General features: G+C 41.5%; 1 protein-coding gene across 7 annotated transcripts in view; it reads left to right on the forward strand.

The window, feature by feature from the left end:
- LOC105019665 (neural cell adhesion molecule 2) overlaps positions 1 to 13,671 on the forward strand; it is a 436,025-nt gene that overhangs the window by 379,234 nt on the left and 43,120 nt on the right. For all 7 annotated transcript variants that reach the window (XM_020042073.2, XM_020042077.2, XM_020042074.2 and 4 more), the window contains exons 10-13: positions 101 to 288; positions 7,708 to 7,804; positions 10,044 to 10,217; positions 12,961 to 13,202. In XM_020042073.2, coding sequence (XP_019897632.1) covers positions 101 to 288; positions 7,708 to 7,804; positions 10,044 to 10,217; positions 12,961 to 13,202 — 701 coding nt within the window. The remainder of the gene's footprint in view (positions 1 to 100; positions 289 to 7,707; positions 7,805 to 10,043; positions 10,218 to 12,960; positions 13,203 to 13,671) is intronic.

A 13,671-nucleotide genomic window follows, 5' to 3' on the forward strand; every position in this document is an offset into this window, starting at 1 on the left:
TTGTATTTATTCTTGCATTCCCAATTATCTATGTTTTTTTTTATTGGCTCGTATTGCATGTTTTGCTTGTTTGTCTAATCAATTGTGTTGTTTTTGATAGACATGCCCAAGTTCCAGAACAACCAAACCATATTTTACTCATGGGAGGGCAACCCAGTGAACATCAGCTGTGATGTCAAGTCCAACCCACCAGCAACCATGCTGTGGAGAAGAGAGCGCCTCACCATTTCAGCTGAGGGCACTGCCAACACACGTGTCCACACAACTGATGGCAAGTCCCTTCTGGAGGTGGGTACTATGGAACGCATGGGCACTGCTATTCTAAGTAAGGTAACTGAAAGTGTTTGTTTACAGGATCAAACATCCAAAGTAGAACTCCATTTGGAGCCACACCTTGCAGTAGCAAGCACGTTTATTTATATAGCACTATTCATGCATAGAAGCAATTACATTTGCTTTACAGTGAAAATAAAAATACAAAATGCAATGGAATTAAAGCAGTCAGATTGTTACATTTACACAGAGGTTATTAGCGCCAGACCTTGCATTATGATTGGTAAAAGATAGCAAAATATACATTTAATAACAAATGTCCCACTCCACTTACAAAGCATGTAGAGGTCTGTAATTTTTATCATAGGTACACTTCAACTGTGAGAGACAAAAATCCAGAAAATCTCATTGTATGATTTTGAAACAATTAATCTGCATTTTATTGCATGACATAAGTATTTGATCACCTACCAACCAGTAAGAATTCCTGCTCTCACAGACCTGTTTCTTGAAAAAGCCCTCTTGTTCTCCACTCATTACCTGTATTAACTGCACCTGTTTGAACTCGTTACCTGTAATAAAGACACCTGTCCACACACTCAAACAGACTCCAACCTCTCCACAATGGCCAAGACCAGAGAGCTGTGTAAGGACGTCAGGGATAAAATTGTAGACCTGCATAAGGCTGGGATGGGCTACAGGACAATAGGCAAGCAGCTTGGTAACACACTATGCCTTCATGGATTAAAATCCTGCAGCGAACGCAAGGTCCCCCTGCTCAAGCCAGCACATGTCCAAGACTGTCTGAAGTTTGCCAATGACAATCTGGATGGTGCAGAGGAGGAATGGGAGAAGGCCATGTGGTCTGATGGGACAAAAATAGAGCTTTTTGGTCTAAACTCCACTCGCTGTGTTTGGAGGAAGAAGAAGGATGAGTACAACCCCAAGAACACCATCCCAACCGTGAAGCAAGGAAGTGGAAACATCATACTTTGGGGATGCTTTTCTGCCAAGGGGACAGGATGACTGCAACGTATATTGGGGAGGATGGATGGGGCCATGTATCGCGAGGTCTTGGCCAACAACCTCCTTCCCTCAGTAAGAGCATTGAAGATGGGTCGTGGCTGGGTCTTCCAGTATGACAACGACCCAAAACACACAGCCAGGGCAACTAAGGAGTGGCTCCGTAAGAAGCATCTCAAGGTCCTGGAGTGGCCTAGCCAGTCTCCAGACCTGAACCCAATAGAAAAGCTTTGGAGGGAGCTGAAAGTCTGTATTTCCCAGCAACAGCCCCAAAACCTGAAGGATCTGGGGAAGGTCTGTATGTGTATATGGAGTGGGCCAAAATCCCTGCTGCAGTGTGTGCAAACCTGGTCAAGAACTACAGGAAACATATGATCTCTGTAATTGCAAACAAAGGTTTCTGTACCAAATATTAAGTTATGCTATTCTGATGTATCAAATACTTTTGTTATGCAATAAAATGCTAATTAATTACTTATAAATCATACAATGTAATTTTCTGGATTTCTGTTTTAGATTTCGTCACTCTCAGTTGAAGAGTACCTATGATAAAAATTACAGACTTTGTCAGGGAAATGTCTTTATACAATGTATTCTCACTGATTAAAGGACTGAGTCCCATTGTTTAGATAGGTAGAGGAATGTGGGGGATCTGGTATTTGCATAGGGGGCATCATTGACTGGTATCAGCTGATGAAAGGGTTACTCTTCATCTCCTTATCTGTATAACTCATCAGGGCATCTATTGTCTGTTTGGGTTCGGTTGGAACTCTTAGAATTGAAGAAGGTATTTATGGGAGGAAGGAGAGCTGTCCTTTGTGTGATGTTTAGGTTATAATGGAACAAAGGGAATGTGTCCTGTTGAGCTGGAATGTGCAGGATTTGTCACACCCCTCTCCTGTCCTTAAATATTGTCGATTGCCTGTTTTTATTTAGAGACTATTCACTGTTACTTTGTAACCTGCGTACTCTCTCCTTGCAAGTATATTAAACCGTTTATTGTGCAATTGATTTCTCCTGTCTTACCTACCATTTTCATAGAACTATTTGGACTTTAGAAATTACCATCACAACTTCTACATGCTTTGTAAGTGGGAAAACCTGCAAAATCGACAGTGTACTTGTTCTCCTCACTGTATGTGCTCTATACAGTGACACAGAGAGTCTATTGAGCTGTTGTCATAGGGTTCGAGAGCCATATATATTTGAGTATCACCGGCAAAGCTTTGGTAGTTAATGTTGTTGTTCTGTAGAATTTGGCCCAGAAGGAAGCATATAGAGATTGAACAGAAGCGGTCTGAGAACGGATCCCTGTGGAACTCCGCATGTCATAGCCACCCTGATTACCAATGGTGACAAAGTAACTCCGGCCATCTAGTTAGGATCTGAACCAATCAAGGACTGTCCCGGAGAGTCCTAAACAATTTTCCAGCCTAACTATAAGTGTTATATGATCTACTGTGTCAAATGCTAAACTGAGATCTAATAGAACTAAAACTGTTATTATATCTGAATCAGTATTCAGCCGTATATAATTTTGAACTTTAATCAGGGCCGTTTCAGTACTGTGGTGAGGTCGGAAGCCTGAATGAAATTTGTCTAAGAGAACGCTTGAGGTCACAAAATTGCTGAGTTGATTGAGGACAACCTTCTCAATGATCTTGGCTATTAAAGGGAGATTTGATACAGGTCTATAGTTGTTCATTATAGATGCATCCAGTGTTCTCTTTTTCAATAGGGGATTAATGGCAGCTGTTTTTAGAGATGTTGGGAAAATGCCTGATTGCAGAGAACTATTAACTATTTGCTGTAGGTCCATTGTTATAGAATACTTTTTTTTTATTATTAAAGTCTGATGGCAGTGTGTCGAAACAACATGTAGAAGCTTTAAGATGTCGAACTGTTTCTTCCAGGGATTTCTGACCAATTGTATTGAATTGCAACATAATAAGTTCTTGTTAGACTGTGTAGTTCTGATGTTCCGTCTAAAACTTATAATTTTTTCACTAAAGAAACATGCAAATTCATTACATTTCACAGTGGACATGAGTTCTGATGCTATCTGCTTTATTGGGTTTGTAAGCTTGTCGACCATGACAAATAGATTGCAGGTATTATTGATAATCTTGTTGATCATTCCTGATAAATGTTGCTGTCTGGCTCCTCATTGTTGAAGCTACCAAGGCTTTGTTTATAGATGTCATAATAAATTTGAAGTTTAGTTTTCCTCCACTTACATTCTGCTTTCCTACATTCTCTTTTCAGGGCGCTTACCATCATGTTGGTTCTCCATGGTGTTTTCTGTTTGATCATAGTTTTCTTTACCTTTCCCAGTGCAACACGATCCATGACATTCAATATTTTGTTATTAAAATTATCAAGGAGTAGATTAACTGACTCAGCACTTTTTGTTGGAGAGATAGTTAAGGCTTCCATAAACTGAGCATTGGTGTTCTCATTAAAGTACCTTTTCTTAACAGAAACATAGTTTACTGGAACATTTGGGGTGATAAGTGATTAAAAAAAGACACAGAAATTATCAGACAGGGCCAAGTCTTTAACCATGACAGAGGAAATTTCGAGACTTTTAGAGATAACCAGATCTAGAATGTGGCCTTGAGTGTGAGTATGCTCTTTCACATGTTGAGTGAGATCAAAAGTGTCAAGTAGTGAAAAAGTTATTTGGCATTATTGTCCGTATTTTTATCTAGGATATGGATGTTAAAATCCTTTAATCATCTGATATAACAGAGAGTAGTGCAGCAAAATCATCAATACAATTTGCAGAATATCATGGATGTGTGTTATTGGTTAAAAATAAATGTGGGGGGTACCGTTCAATGTAAAGCAGAGGTATTCAGAAGAAATAAAATTACCTATTGTATTTTCTTTGCACTGGAATGTATCTTTGAATAGGGCAGCCACACCTCCTTTCCTACTATTTCAACATGTAATCATATAGCCAAATTTATTAGGTGCTGTCTCATTAAGAATAATAGCACTACAATCTTCAGTTAGCCACGTTTCAGTGAGAAACATAAAATCTAGGTTGTAGGATATTATGAAATAATTTACCTAGAATGATTTTTTGGCGAGAGATCTGATATTAAATAAAGCCATCTTAATAGATATAATAGGGGTTCCTGGACTAGTAGGTTGACGTGTCACAGTTAACAGATTAGACAAGTTTACGTCATCAGTTGCATGGGCACCATTCCTTCTATTTCTAATCAACACAGGAATAGATATTGGGTCCTAGCTTGTACTAAAAACAGTCAGCATTGCTATTTTGACAATAGCAGGGACCCGAAGCACATCACAGAGTATATTCTTTGCTCTGTGGAAATAAAGGACGAGGTTGTTGACGATGTGGCAGTTGTCTGAGCAATTGTTTTAAATGGAGGGGAGGAGTGGGACATAGGGAAAGATGAGCTCTGCTATCTTTGGTTAGAACTAGCTCCATGATTGGTGAATGTGATGGAGGGGGAGGGGGAGTGTGATAGAGGGGGTGAGGGTGGGTGTGATTGAGGTGTTGTGCCCCGTTTGGGACAAGGACAACTTCTCAAAGCATTGGGAGATTTGAGTTAGAGGGTCAGGAGATGGGGGGTGGATACTCTGCCTATGAGTACTGTCCTTCATGCTTATCTTGTTTGGACATGGCATTCCAAGAGCATGACGTAAGTTGGCACCAAGCAGCCGGCATCCCATGATGTTTGGATGAACTGAATCAGTTCGAAAGCGGTCTTTACAGTTTAAAATTTTTTTGAAATTGTCAATAAACCTTATCCCCGTAGTTGAGGCATGCCGATGTCAGCCATGTATTCAGCCCAAGGAGTCTGCTAAAAGATTCAATTCCTTTCCCCAAGGTTGGAATGAGGCCTGAGATGAAAACATGTTTTTGAAAGTTGTTTATTTTCTCCAGTAGCGTAGAAAAATCATTTTTCAGGATATCAGAGCCAGTTTTCCTTTGTAGAATGTCAAAAGACCCAGTGTGGATAATAATCTGCATTTTGCTTGGATTTTTAGAGAGAATAACTGGCAACATTTCTGTTAACTCTCTGACTGATGTGTCAGCCATGGTTAGGATTTCTGTCTTTGCCGTTCTGATATGCTTGGTTATGTCATCCCCAATCAAGGTAGTATCAGATTTATCAGATGTGGAGTTAGCTAAGTTTCTTCTTTCCCTCGTCCTATCAGTGGTTTTAGGGCTATTTCTTGGATTTTGGTTTGCCCTAATGCTAGTGTTGTGGTTAGCTTCCCTAGGTTCATTTACACACATTCCGAGTCAGTGGATCATGCCAGTTTTGCAGTGTGAGTTCAGGTGGTGGATTGAGGGTTGGTGCTCTCTTATTAGATTTTCTGCTGGATTTGCCTCAGCGCCGTACGACGTCAGACCAAGTCCCTGCTGGAGTTGATGCCTTCTGTCTAGCCCCAGTGCTGTGCCAGTAAGATGTGTCATTGGGGAAGGCTGGTTTGAAAGCCTCTGCGGGTTAATCCAGTGGCATTAGCACATGTCCAGGGGAGAGTGTCAGCCAGGTCCGTGACAGAGTGGTCTAGATTTGAAGTAATCCCTTGTATGCCAATCTGTGTCTGTCCGTTAGCGTTTGTTAGCTCAAGCCCTAGAGCAGCTGCTACAGAGTGAATGAATTGTTCAATCACACGTATTTCAAGCTGTGTTATTGTCTAATTCAGTCGCCCACTCTGAAATTGCTCTGATCTATTCACCAGTTTTGACAGCGTTCTGTCAAGTATAGGGAAATCTTTAGAGCTCCCTAGCCTAAGGTTAGCATGTTGTGCTATGTTAGCATTAGCATTTCTTGATTCACCTGCGGGACAAGACCCACAGTCTGACCGGAAGAGCTCAGGTGACTAAATATGTTTATCCGTTCCTCCAACAGCTGTCTCAGCTCCTCCATCAGAAAAAAATCACTGAAAAAAACAAAAGACTGTGCTGAGGTCCTCTTTTAAAAATTACACACAATTGTGAAATTTGGTTAAAACAAATATAGAACAAAAATGAAACAAAGGTAAAAGATTTAAAAAAAGATTAAAAGAACATTCAAAAGTAGGAAAAGAAAGAAAGGCTGGCAAAAGGCAGGAAGCAGGAGAGTTGCGTTATGCGACTAACAGGCATGAAAGCAGTACCTCAATTTGCTAATATAAAAGGATGATGAATGCTTTACCTAGTAAGATCAGTCCCATAACATGATATTCCTTAAATGCTGAGTTGAAATTGTTGTTATTCCAAGTTTATATGTGCTGTGGGGATTAGCGTCTAGACAAGGATACAAAAAGGTAAATGTTGGTTCCTTGAAAGTTAAACACCTTGATTAATCCCTATTGAGACCTGGGGAGTGCATTGCGTCTGAATAGACGCCATTATAAAAAAACTATAAATGCTTTAAAAAAACATCTTTAGCTTCCAGTCAATCCCTACTAATATGTGAGTCTCCTTTTTCTGATGTTATTGGAACTGAGTTAAAAGCAAAAAGCGTTGCAAAGTTAAAATTCTGACGATTTGTCGTGACAATCAGTCAGATGGATCATGTGTCCTTTGATGATCCTTGGGTTTGTCTCAAGAAATTGTTTGGATTCTATATGGGGCAAATTCAATTGATTGGACATGATTTAAAAAAACACACATCTATGGGGATAGTTCTCATTGGTAGGTAGTGTGAGCCTGGTCAGTAGTGAAGGAAGGATGAATGTAGAAAAACATAGGAAGCTCCTTATCAAGAGAGCCTGATCCAGAGTGCACAGAACCTCAGACTGGGGCGAATATATTTCAGCATGTCAACACCCTGAAACACACAACTAAGTCCAAGCTGGAGTGGATTTAGAAAAAAAATGTGAATGTCCTTAATTGGCCATGTCAAAAGCCCGGACTGTAACCCAATTGAACACCTTTGGTGAAACTTGAAGATTGCAGTGCATCATCACAGCTCATCCAATCTGACAGACCTTGACAGGCTCTACAAGTAGGAATGGTAGAAACTGCCATTCTCTTAGTCCTTTTAGGACATTGTGTATTGATTGATGAAAATGTTTTAATCAATTATGAATTAAGTCTATAACGCCACAACATTTTGAGATAGTGAAAGGGCCTGAATACCAAAGGCAATGTATATCACCCACACCAGTGGCCATTGAAGATTGTTCTGAATGTATGTTTAGCTCTGTCTGCAATTTTCCAACCTCTGAGTATCAGACACATAATTCGGTCTGAAAGTGTCTTTATTTTCCATCCTTTCCAATCTGGACAGGTTTGACCTCTGTTTGCTTCAGCATTTCTGGTTGAGCAAGCAAAGCATAACCCAGAGGTCTTTTGTTGATATTTTAGTTTGGCAGTGTTGTTTGTATGGTGATTAAGCTCCTTCCTCTAAGCTCACTCAGCTGTTTGTCTCTTTATAGGTTACTCCGGTTTCAGACAGGGATTTCGGACGCTACAACTGCACGGCCCGGAACAACATTGGAGCAAAGTACCAGGAGTTCATCTTGGCCCAGGCAGGTAAGTGCTGGCCTAATAAAGTAGATCTTCCGGGTGTGTATTACAGTCCCCATGACCAAACCCCCACCGAACCCCCTTATTATAGCACATTGGACTTTCTCTCGTTATCATACAGATTGAATCTGGAAAATAATTTGCCTAATATGGATGAACTTAAACATATTACAATAGATATACAAAATTGTTCACAGTGCATATCAGCCGCGAGGCATAATTGCTCAAATATTTACCTAGGTGACCAGTCGAATATCTTACTTTTGACTGATGCCACCACTGGAAACACAAGGAGGATAATTCTAATGTTTGTAACTCTCTTGCTCTCTTTGCTAGTGTATAACCTTCTTACTGGCCATGGCAGTAAATCCCTTAACCACCCTCCAATCTCTATTTAGCCTAACCTAATCTCAAGTAGTGCCTTCTGATTTAACATACTGTAGCAGTTTACTAAATTACCCCCTTAAATTACGGTACATTATGCAGGCTTATATACAATACTGCAGTTCAATTCTCTATAGTGCATTTTCAATTACTTCAAACACACAGTCTCCACAAAGAATACTTTTAAGGACTTAAGGTGTAGTTTTTGCAAGCCATTCGATTTGCATGTACTTTGTGTTTATATGTGCATAAACTTATAAAATCTCTCACACACACAATGGAGTAAAGAAATCTTTGCTGTGCGCTCAATTAAGATTTGGATCTCTCGCTTTTGCAATGGGGTGTCGTGGTGAATAACAAGTCATCAGACTAAATCAGAGCATTGGGGATCAATTGAATGAAATGGCAGATCCAAAACACACACACACACACACATCATTTCACTTCATTTTACGCTGAGAGCCAATCGCCTTTAACATTTTATCATTAGACAGAGTGCCAGCTCTAGGGTTATAACTCTAGATAGAAGACTTTGAGCCAACACTGTCAGCCATCAGCACTGGATTCATGATCAGTATATTCCTATGGAAACCGACTCACCACCCTAATGCATCTGTTTATATATGATTTAGATATGATTATAATATGAATGCTATTGATGCAGGTGACTGGCATATCATAGGTCAGAATCCATGCATTATTTGTAATGCTAAGAAAGGATTGGGGCCTGTATTGACAAAGCGCCTGCAAGTGCTGAATGGATCAGAGACCCACTTTTAGTTCTGAGTCGCAAGGCAAAACTGATTCTAAACCAGCACTTGAAGATACTTTGTGGTGCTATAAGTGATGTATTGCTCAAGACATTATGGGGTTGTGTCAACTTAAAACACAGTCTTTTTAATCTGAACATGAAGCATCTGGCTTGCTGTGTAGTAAACGACAGAAGAATTTACTCTGAAGGCTTCAACGGCATGCAACCACTGTGCAAGCATTCACAATGCCATATTCATGAATGTTTGTTAAAACCACTAGTTTGAACCAGTGGTCTGAAATGACTACCTGCCAGTTTTTCTCATAGGCCAACCTGGCGGAATTAGCCATGATGCTAGCCAAATGGCTAAGATGATAATTATATGAGGAGATAGAAACAAGGGGGAAGAAAAGACTGTTTATGTGTAGAAGATATGTTGCTAGATAAACATTCAAACTGTCCACCTTTAACAACTTAGACAACCTGTTGTTTGGAAGAAATATGCTGGGGTTTAAGAATCAATTGTTAAATCTGTCTTTGTACACAGAGCTTCATAATTCAATCTTTTATTCATATAGTTTCTGCGTGTTGTGCGTTTATGTGTGTGTATGTGCGTGTGTTTGCACCATATGGTTATGTGTGTGCATGTCTGTGCATGCAGGTCCTTGTGTTCCTCACAACCGTGTTGAAAGGTTTCTCTTTCTATAATGTATTCTTGCTCTTATGAAAGAGAGGCTCGGCAGGACAGAAACGCTTTCTTTTGGTTCGCTCGAGCCCCGTGGCTCAGCCAGATAAAAGGGAAGTGTTTGTGTGATAACGGGATTGAGTCGACTGCTGATAAATATAATGGCCTTGGCTTTCTGAACCACGCCTGAACACTGTGTGTGGGATAACATAAAGCGTTCTGCATCGCCAAAACCAAGATGCCCGAGTTGGCATGGCAACATCTTTGTATCTTTGTCTCAGGAATTGATTTGCCCATAACGACCAGTTAACAACAACATATTTCCAAACAAATCAAATACAGACGTCAGCGTGCCGTCATGTTACCAAGGGCACTTTGGGGGCTGGAGTATTAGTGTGCCACCTGATTTCTCTGCTCTCTTTTAGACGTGCCCTCAAACCCGTACTCGGTGCGCTTGTCGGCTGTGTCGCAGCGCAGCGCCACGGTGACCTTTATGAAGCCTGACTCGCATGGCGGCGTGCCCATCGGCCATTACCTGGTCAACTACAAGGAAGTGGGCTCGCAGGACTGGAGAGACGTCAAGTCACATGGTGTTCAAAGTAAGTCACATGCTGGACACCTTGATTCCCCCTGTCGGACACACTTTATTTTCAGAGTACAGGTGTCTTTCTGTAATTGCTCACAGACAGTCAAACTTTCTGCTGATTACGGTTAGAGTTGGTTTTACATAAAGGGTTATGGGGTAATGTTAAGGTTAGGTTTTGGATGAGGGTTAAGGTTAGGGATAGGATAGGATTATGGTTTTCAAATTTGGTCTTTATTAATACAATTGTGGTCATTATGACATGTTATTATGTCATTCTCATTGTCATCATCTTCATCAGCAACTTCAACACCAGTTTGCTCTTTAACATCATCGCCATATTATCATCATTATCATTAGCCTTATCATCCATGGTGATGGCGTTCTATATGGTCACCTGCGCCATATGAATATGTACTTCACATTTTTACTCAGACAGAAAAAAGTGTTCTAACCAGGGACTAACCAGGGCTCAGTCTTTCAATGAAAGGTTCTGCCCCACCTATGTCAGCCAAACACCCCTCATCCTTGACGGTACCTTTGTTTCCGCACGTTAGCTCCCATCCTCACACACGTCGAACCCAGCGAAACGGCCAAACAAGCGTGACCAGGGAGCCGTAGCCACTTGATCCAAGCTGTGATCCTTTAAAACCATCGTTCCGCTGTGAGCCTCGGCCTCCACAGGATCAGGGGGCCTCCTACACTCGGGTCACCGAGCCCGTAGAAGGGAGGGGGAGGGATTGAGAGAGGACAGAGTACAGAGAGACAACGAGTGAGAGCCAGAGAAATGGAGAAGCTAGCCAGCATGGCTGAAAAGCAACAGCCTCTGACTTTCCCATTCTCTTTCCTTCCCGCTCTGGCTCCACAACTCCAAATTGATTTCTGAGGCACCGCGTGATATGGACTTCAAAAAAAGGGAACTCAGAAGGACGAATGCTCAGACGATAAGCAGGACTGACAAACCTGAAGGGCTTATCGCTAATATCCCTCATTTTGGAGTCAATTACAATAGCGAGGTGGAACGTTGCGAATACTAAACAGTAGTGAGGCACTGAGGGATGGAGGGAGAGCAAAGTGATATATAAAGGCAATGAGAAAAGAAATGGAAAGTTAAAGAGGGGAAAATAAAGACAAAAAAATTTGATGATAGAGGGGAAAATCGAAAAAGAAACAATTGCGACAAAAGAAAGATTTATCCAACAGAAATGTTCGAAGAGAATGAAAACAGTGCAGTGGTGTACGATTTAGGAATTCTTCATTTGTGTTAGTTCTTGTGTTCCACCCATTTCCATTCAAGTCATTTAGCAGATGCTCTTATCCACGGCGCCTTACAGTTAGTGCATTCTGTTTAACCGCCTTCATAGTCTCGAGGTGAGCACGTTAACTGAGATAGGGAAATCAACTAATTACCAGTTGGAAATTGACATTCAATTTAATCATCGTAGCCACTTCAGGGCCTTAATAGTAATGATGCACATTTGCACTATAAAACAGGTTTGTGTATAATGAGTTGGCACAATTTGTTCATCTGAATGGCACTGGTGCTAACTAAAGGTCTCATCAAACCCCTGGTAGAGCCCAAGGCTTTGTAAATAGCTCATTTTGTATTTAGATCCCCCATTATACAATTGCAAAGCAGCCATTTCCCTTAGCACACTTTTACAGCAGCGCAACTTGCAAAACAACAACCTTCACCCAAGTTCAGCAAAAGCCTAACTCGGAATTGAACGTCCTTTTGGGCTTTCCGCGTGACGAACCATGAAAGCTATGTAAATTACTTTTGAAAAATTAGACTGCAAATTTACATAGAAATCTGTGATTTTTGGCTGACTGCTGCAAAAATGTCACAGCGCTCTACAGATTTATCCATGCATTGTTATTTTGAGAGCGGTGGGCTATTGTATGAGTTAATGTTTTTTGCGTCCATGATAGTTCATGACATGTTCTGGTTCCATTTTGTCTAAATAATGAATGAAATCCCTCTGGACGAGATGATATTAGGTGTATAAGAGGTTACAGTGACGTTGTTTTCCTCCCTCCAAATATTGAAGCTGATTATTTACCATCTACTAATCCCGGAGGATCAACAATGGAGCGCTACAGCTGCTTTCAAACTGAATACACGCAAACAGCACTCCCACATATTGACTCAGAGCCCCAGAATACAACACTACTATCGCTGACCATGAATGGAAGGAGGGCAGGAAGGAGGTACACTAGCTAGCTCATCTGCAGTGAATTACTCATCCGATCCACGTAGGCCCACTAATCAGCCTGCGAAGCCCCACAATGATATGTTCCATCCTCAGAGTTAGAATGGCTCTGATAGTGACTGGAAATTTGTGGCAACCTATTGACAATGTGATACAATGGGCTAGCATTAGCATTAGCTGTACCACCCCTGACCTCCTCCACATTAGTGCATGGCAGTGCTTAGCAATTAACTTTAGTGTCCACCACGCCTCATTGGAGGGATATTGGCACTGGTAGCGATGCTGTTAGTCTGCTAAGCCGGCTTGTTTACCAGGTGGCGCAGTGAGGTGCTGGGGTGGATTAGTGGGATGCGGCAGAGACGAGTCGGAGGGGGGAGACGTCTGTCAGACAAGTGCTGCGGCAGGGCTGTCACTCGCAGGGGTCTGTTTCACTTTCACGAGACTAATCCCAGAAATGTGCCTCTCTACATCGGTATCCCTATCTGACTTCTATGTTTTTTCCTGTATGTCTGTCTGTCTGTCTTTTCTAATCTTTCAACCTCTCAGCAACAGTACTGCTGACGGGCCTGGAGCCCAACACGACATACGAGGTGCGAGTGGCTGCGGTCAACGGGAAGGGCCAGGGCGAGTTTAGCCACACAGAGTCCTTCCAGAGTCTTCCCATACGTGAGCCCAGTCCCCCAGCTGTGCATGGCCAGAGAGGAGTGGGCAAGGCCTACCGGCTGGGCCTGGTGAAACAGGATGATGGGGGAATGCCCATTGTGGAGTACATTGTAAAGTACAAGACGGTGAGTAGTTAGATGTCAGGAAGGCAAGCGATAACTGATGGCTGCTTAATCCAATAGCAAAAATGGCTGCTTAATCCAATTGTTAAAAGCTGGCTGCCTCATAGGATTAGCTTGTGTTGGTTAGATGGAAACGGAACATTGCTATCTAGTTTCGCTTGGCCTATAGACTATTTTCTATAGGCCAAGAGAAACCATAGTTACATCAGTTACATCATTTTGTAAAATTGTACTTGGAACTAGGCCTAGTGATTGGTTAACCTGGAGGACGTACTCAGGCGAAACTGAAGGGTACAGTAATGCAAAAAGGTTAATAACAAATGCATTTATCCTGAGTGTGTTATCTGTACCCCTTAACAAGGCCAGTTTGGTCTCACTCTCATAGTGTACAATCACTGGACTGCATGAATTGTTGCATTTATATTTCATTTTAATGGTTGTAGATGCTTCATACATCCTCTTACGATAAAAG

This window comes from Esox lucius, chromosome 22 (assembly GCF_011004845.1).
Source record: "Esox lucius isolate fEsoLuc1 chromosome 22, fEsoLuc1.pri, whole genome shotgun sequence".
Taxonomy (NCBI): Eukaryota; Metazoa; Chordata; class Actinopteri; order Esociformes; family Esocidae; genus Esox; species Esox lucius.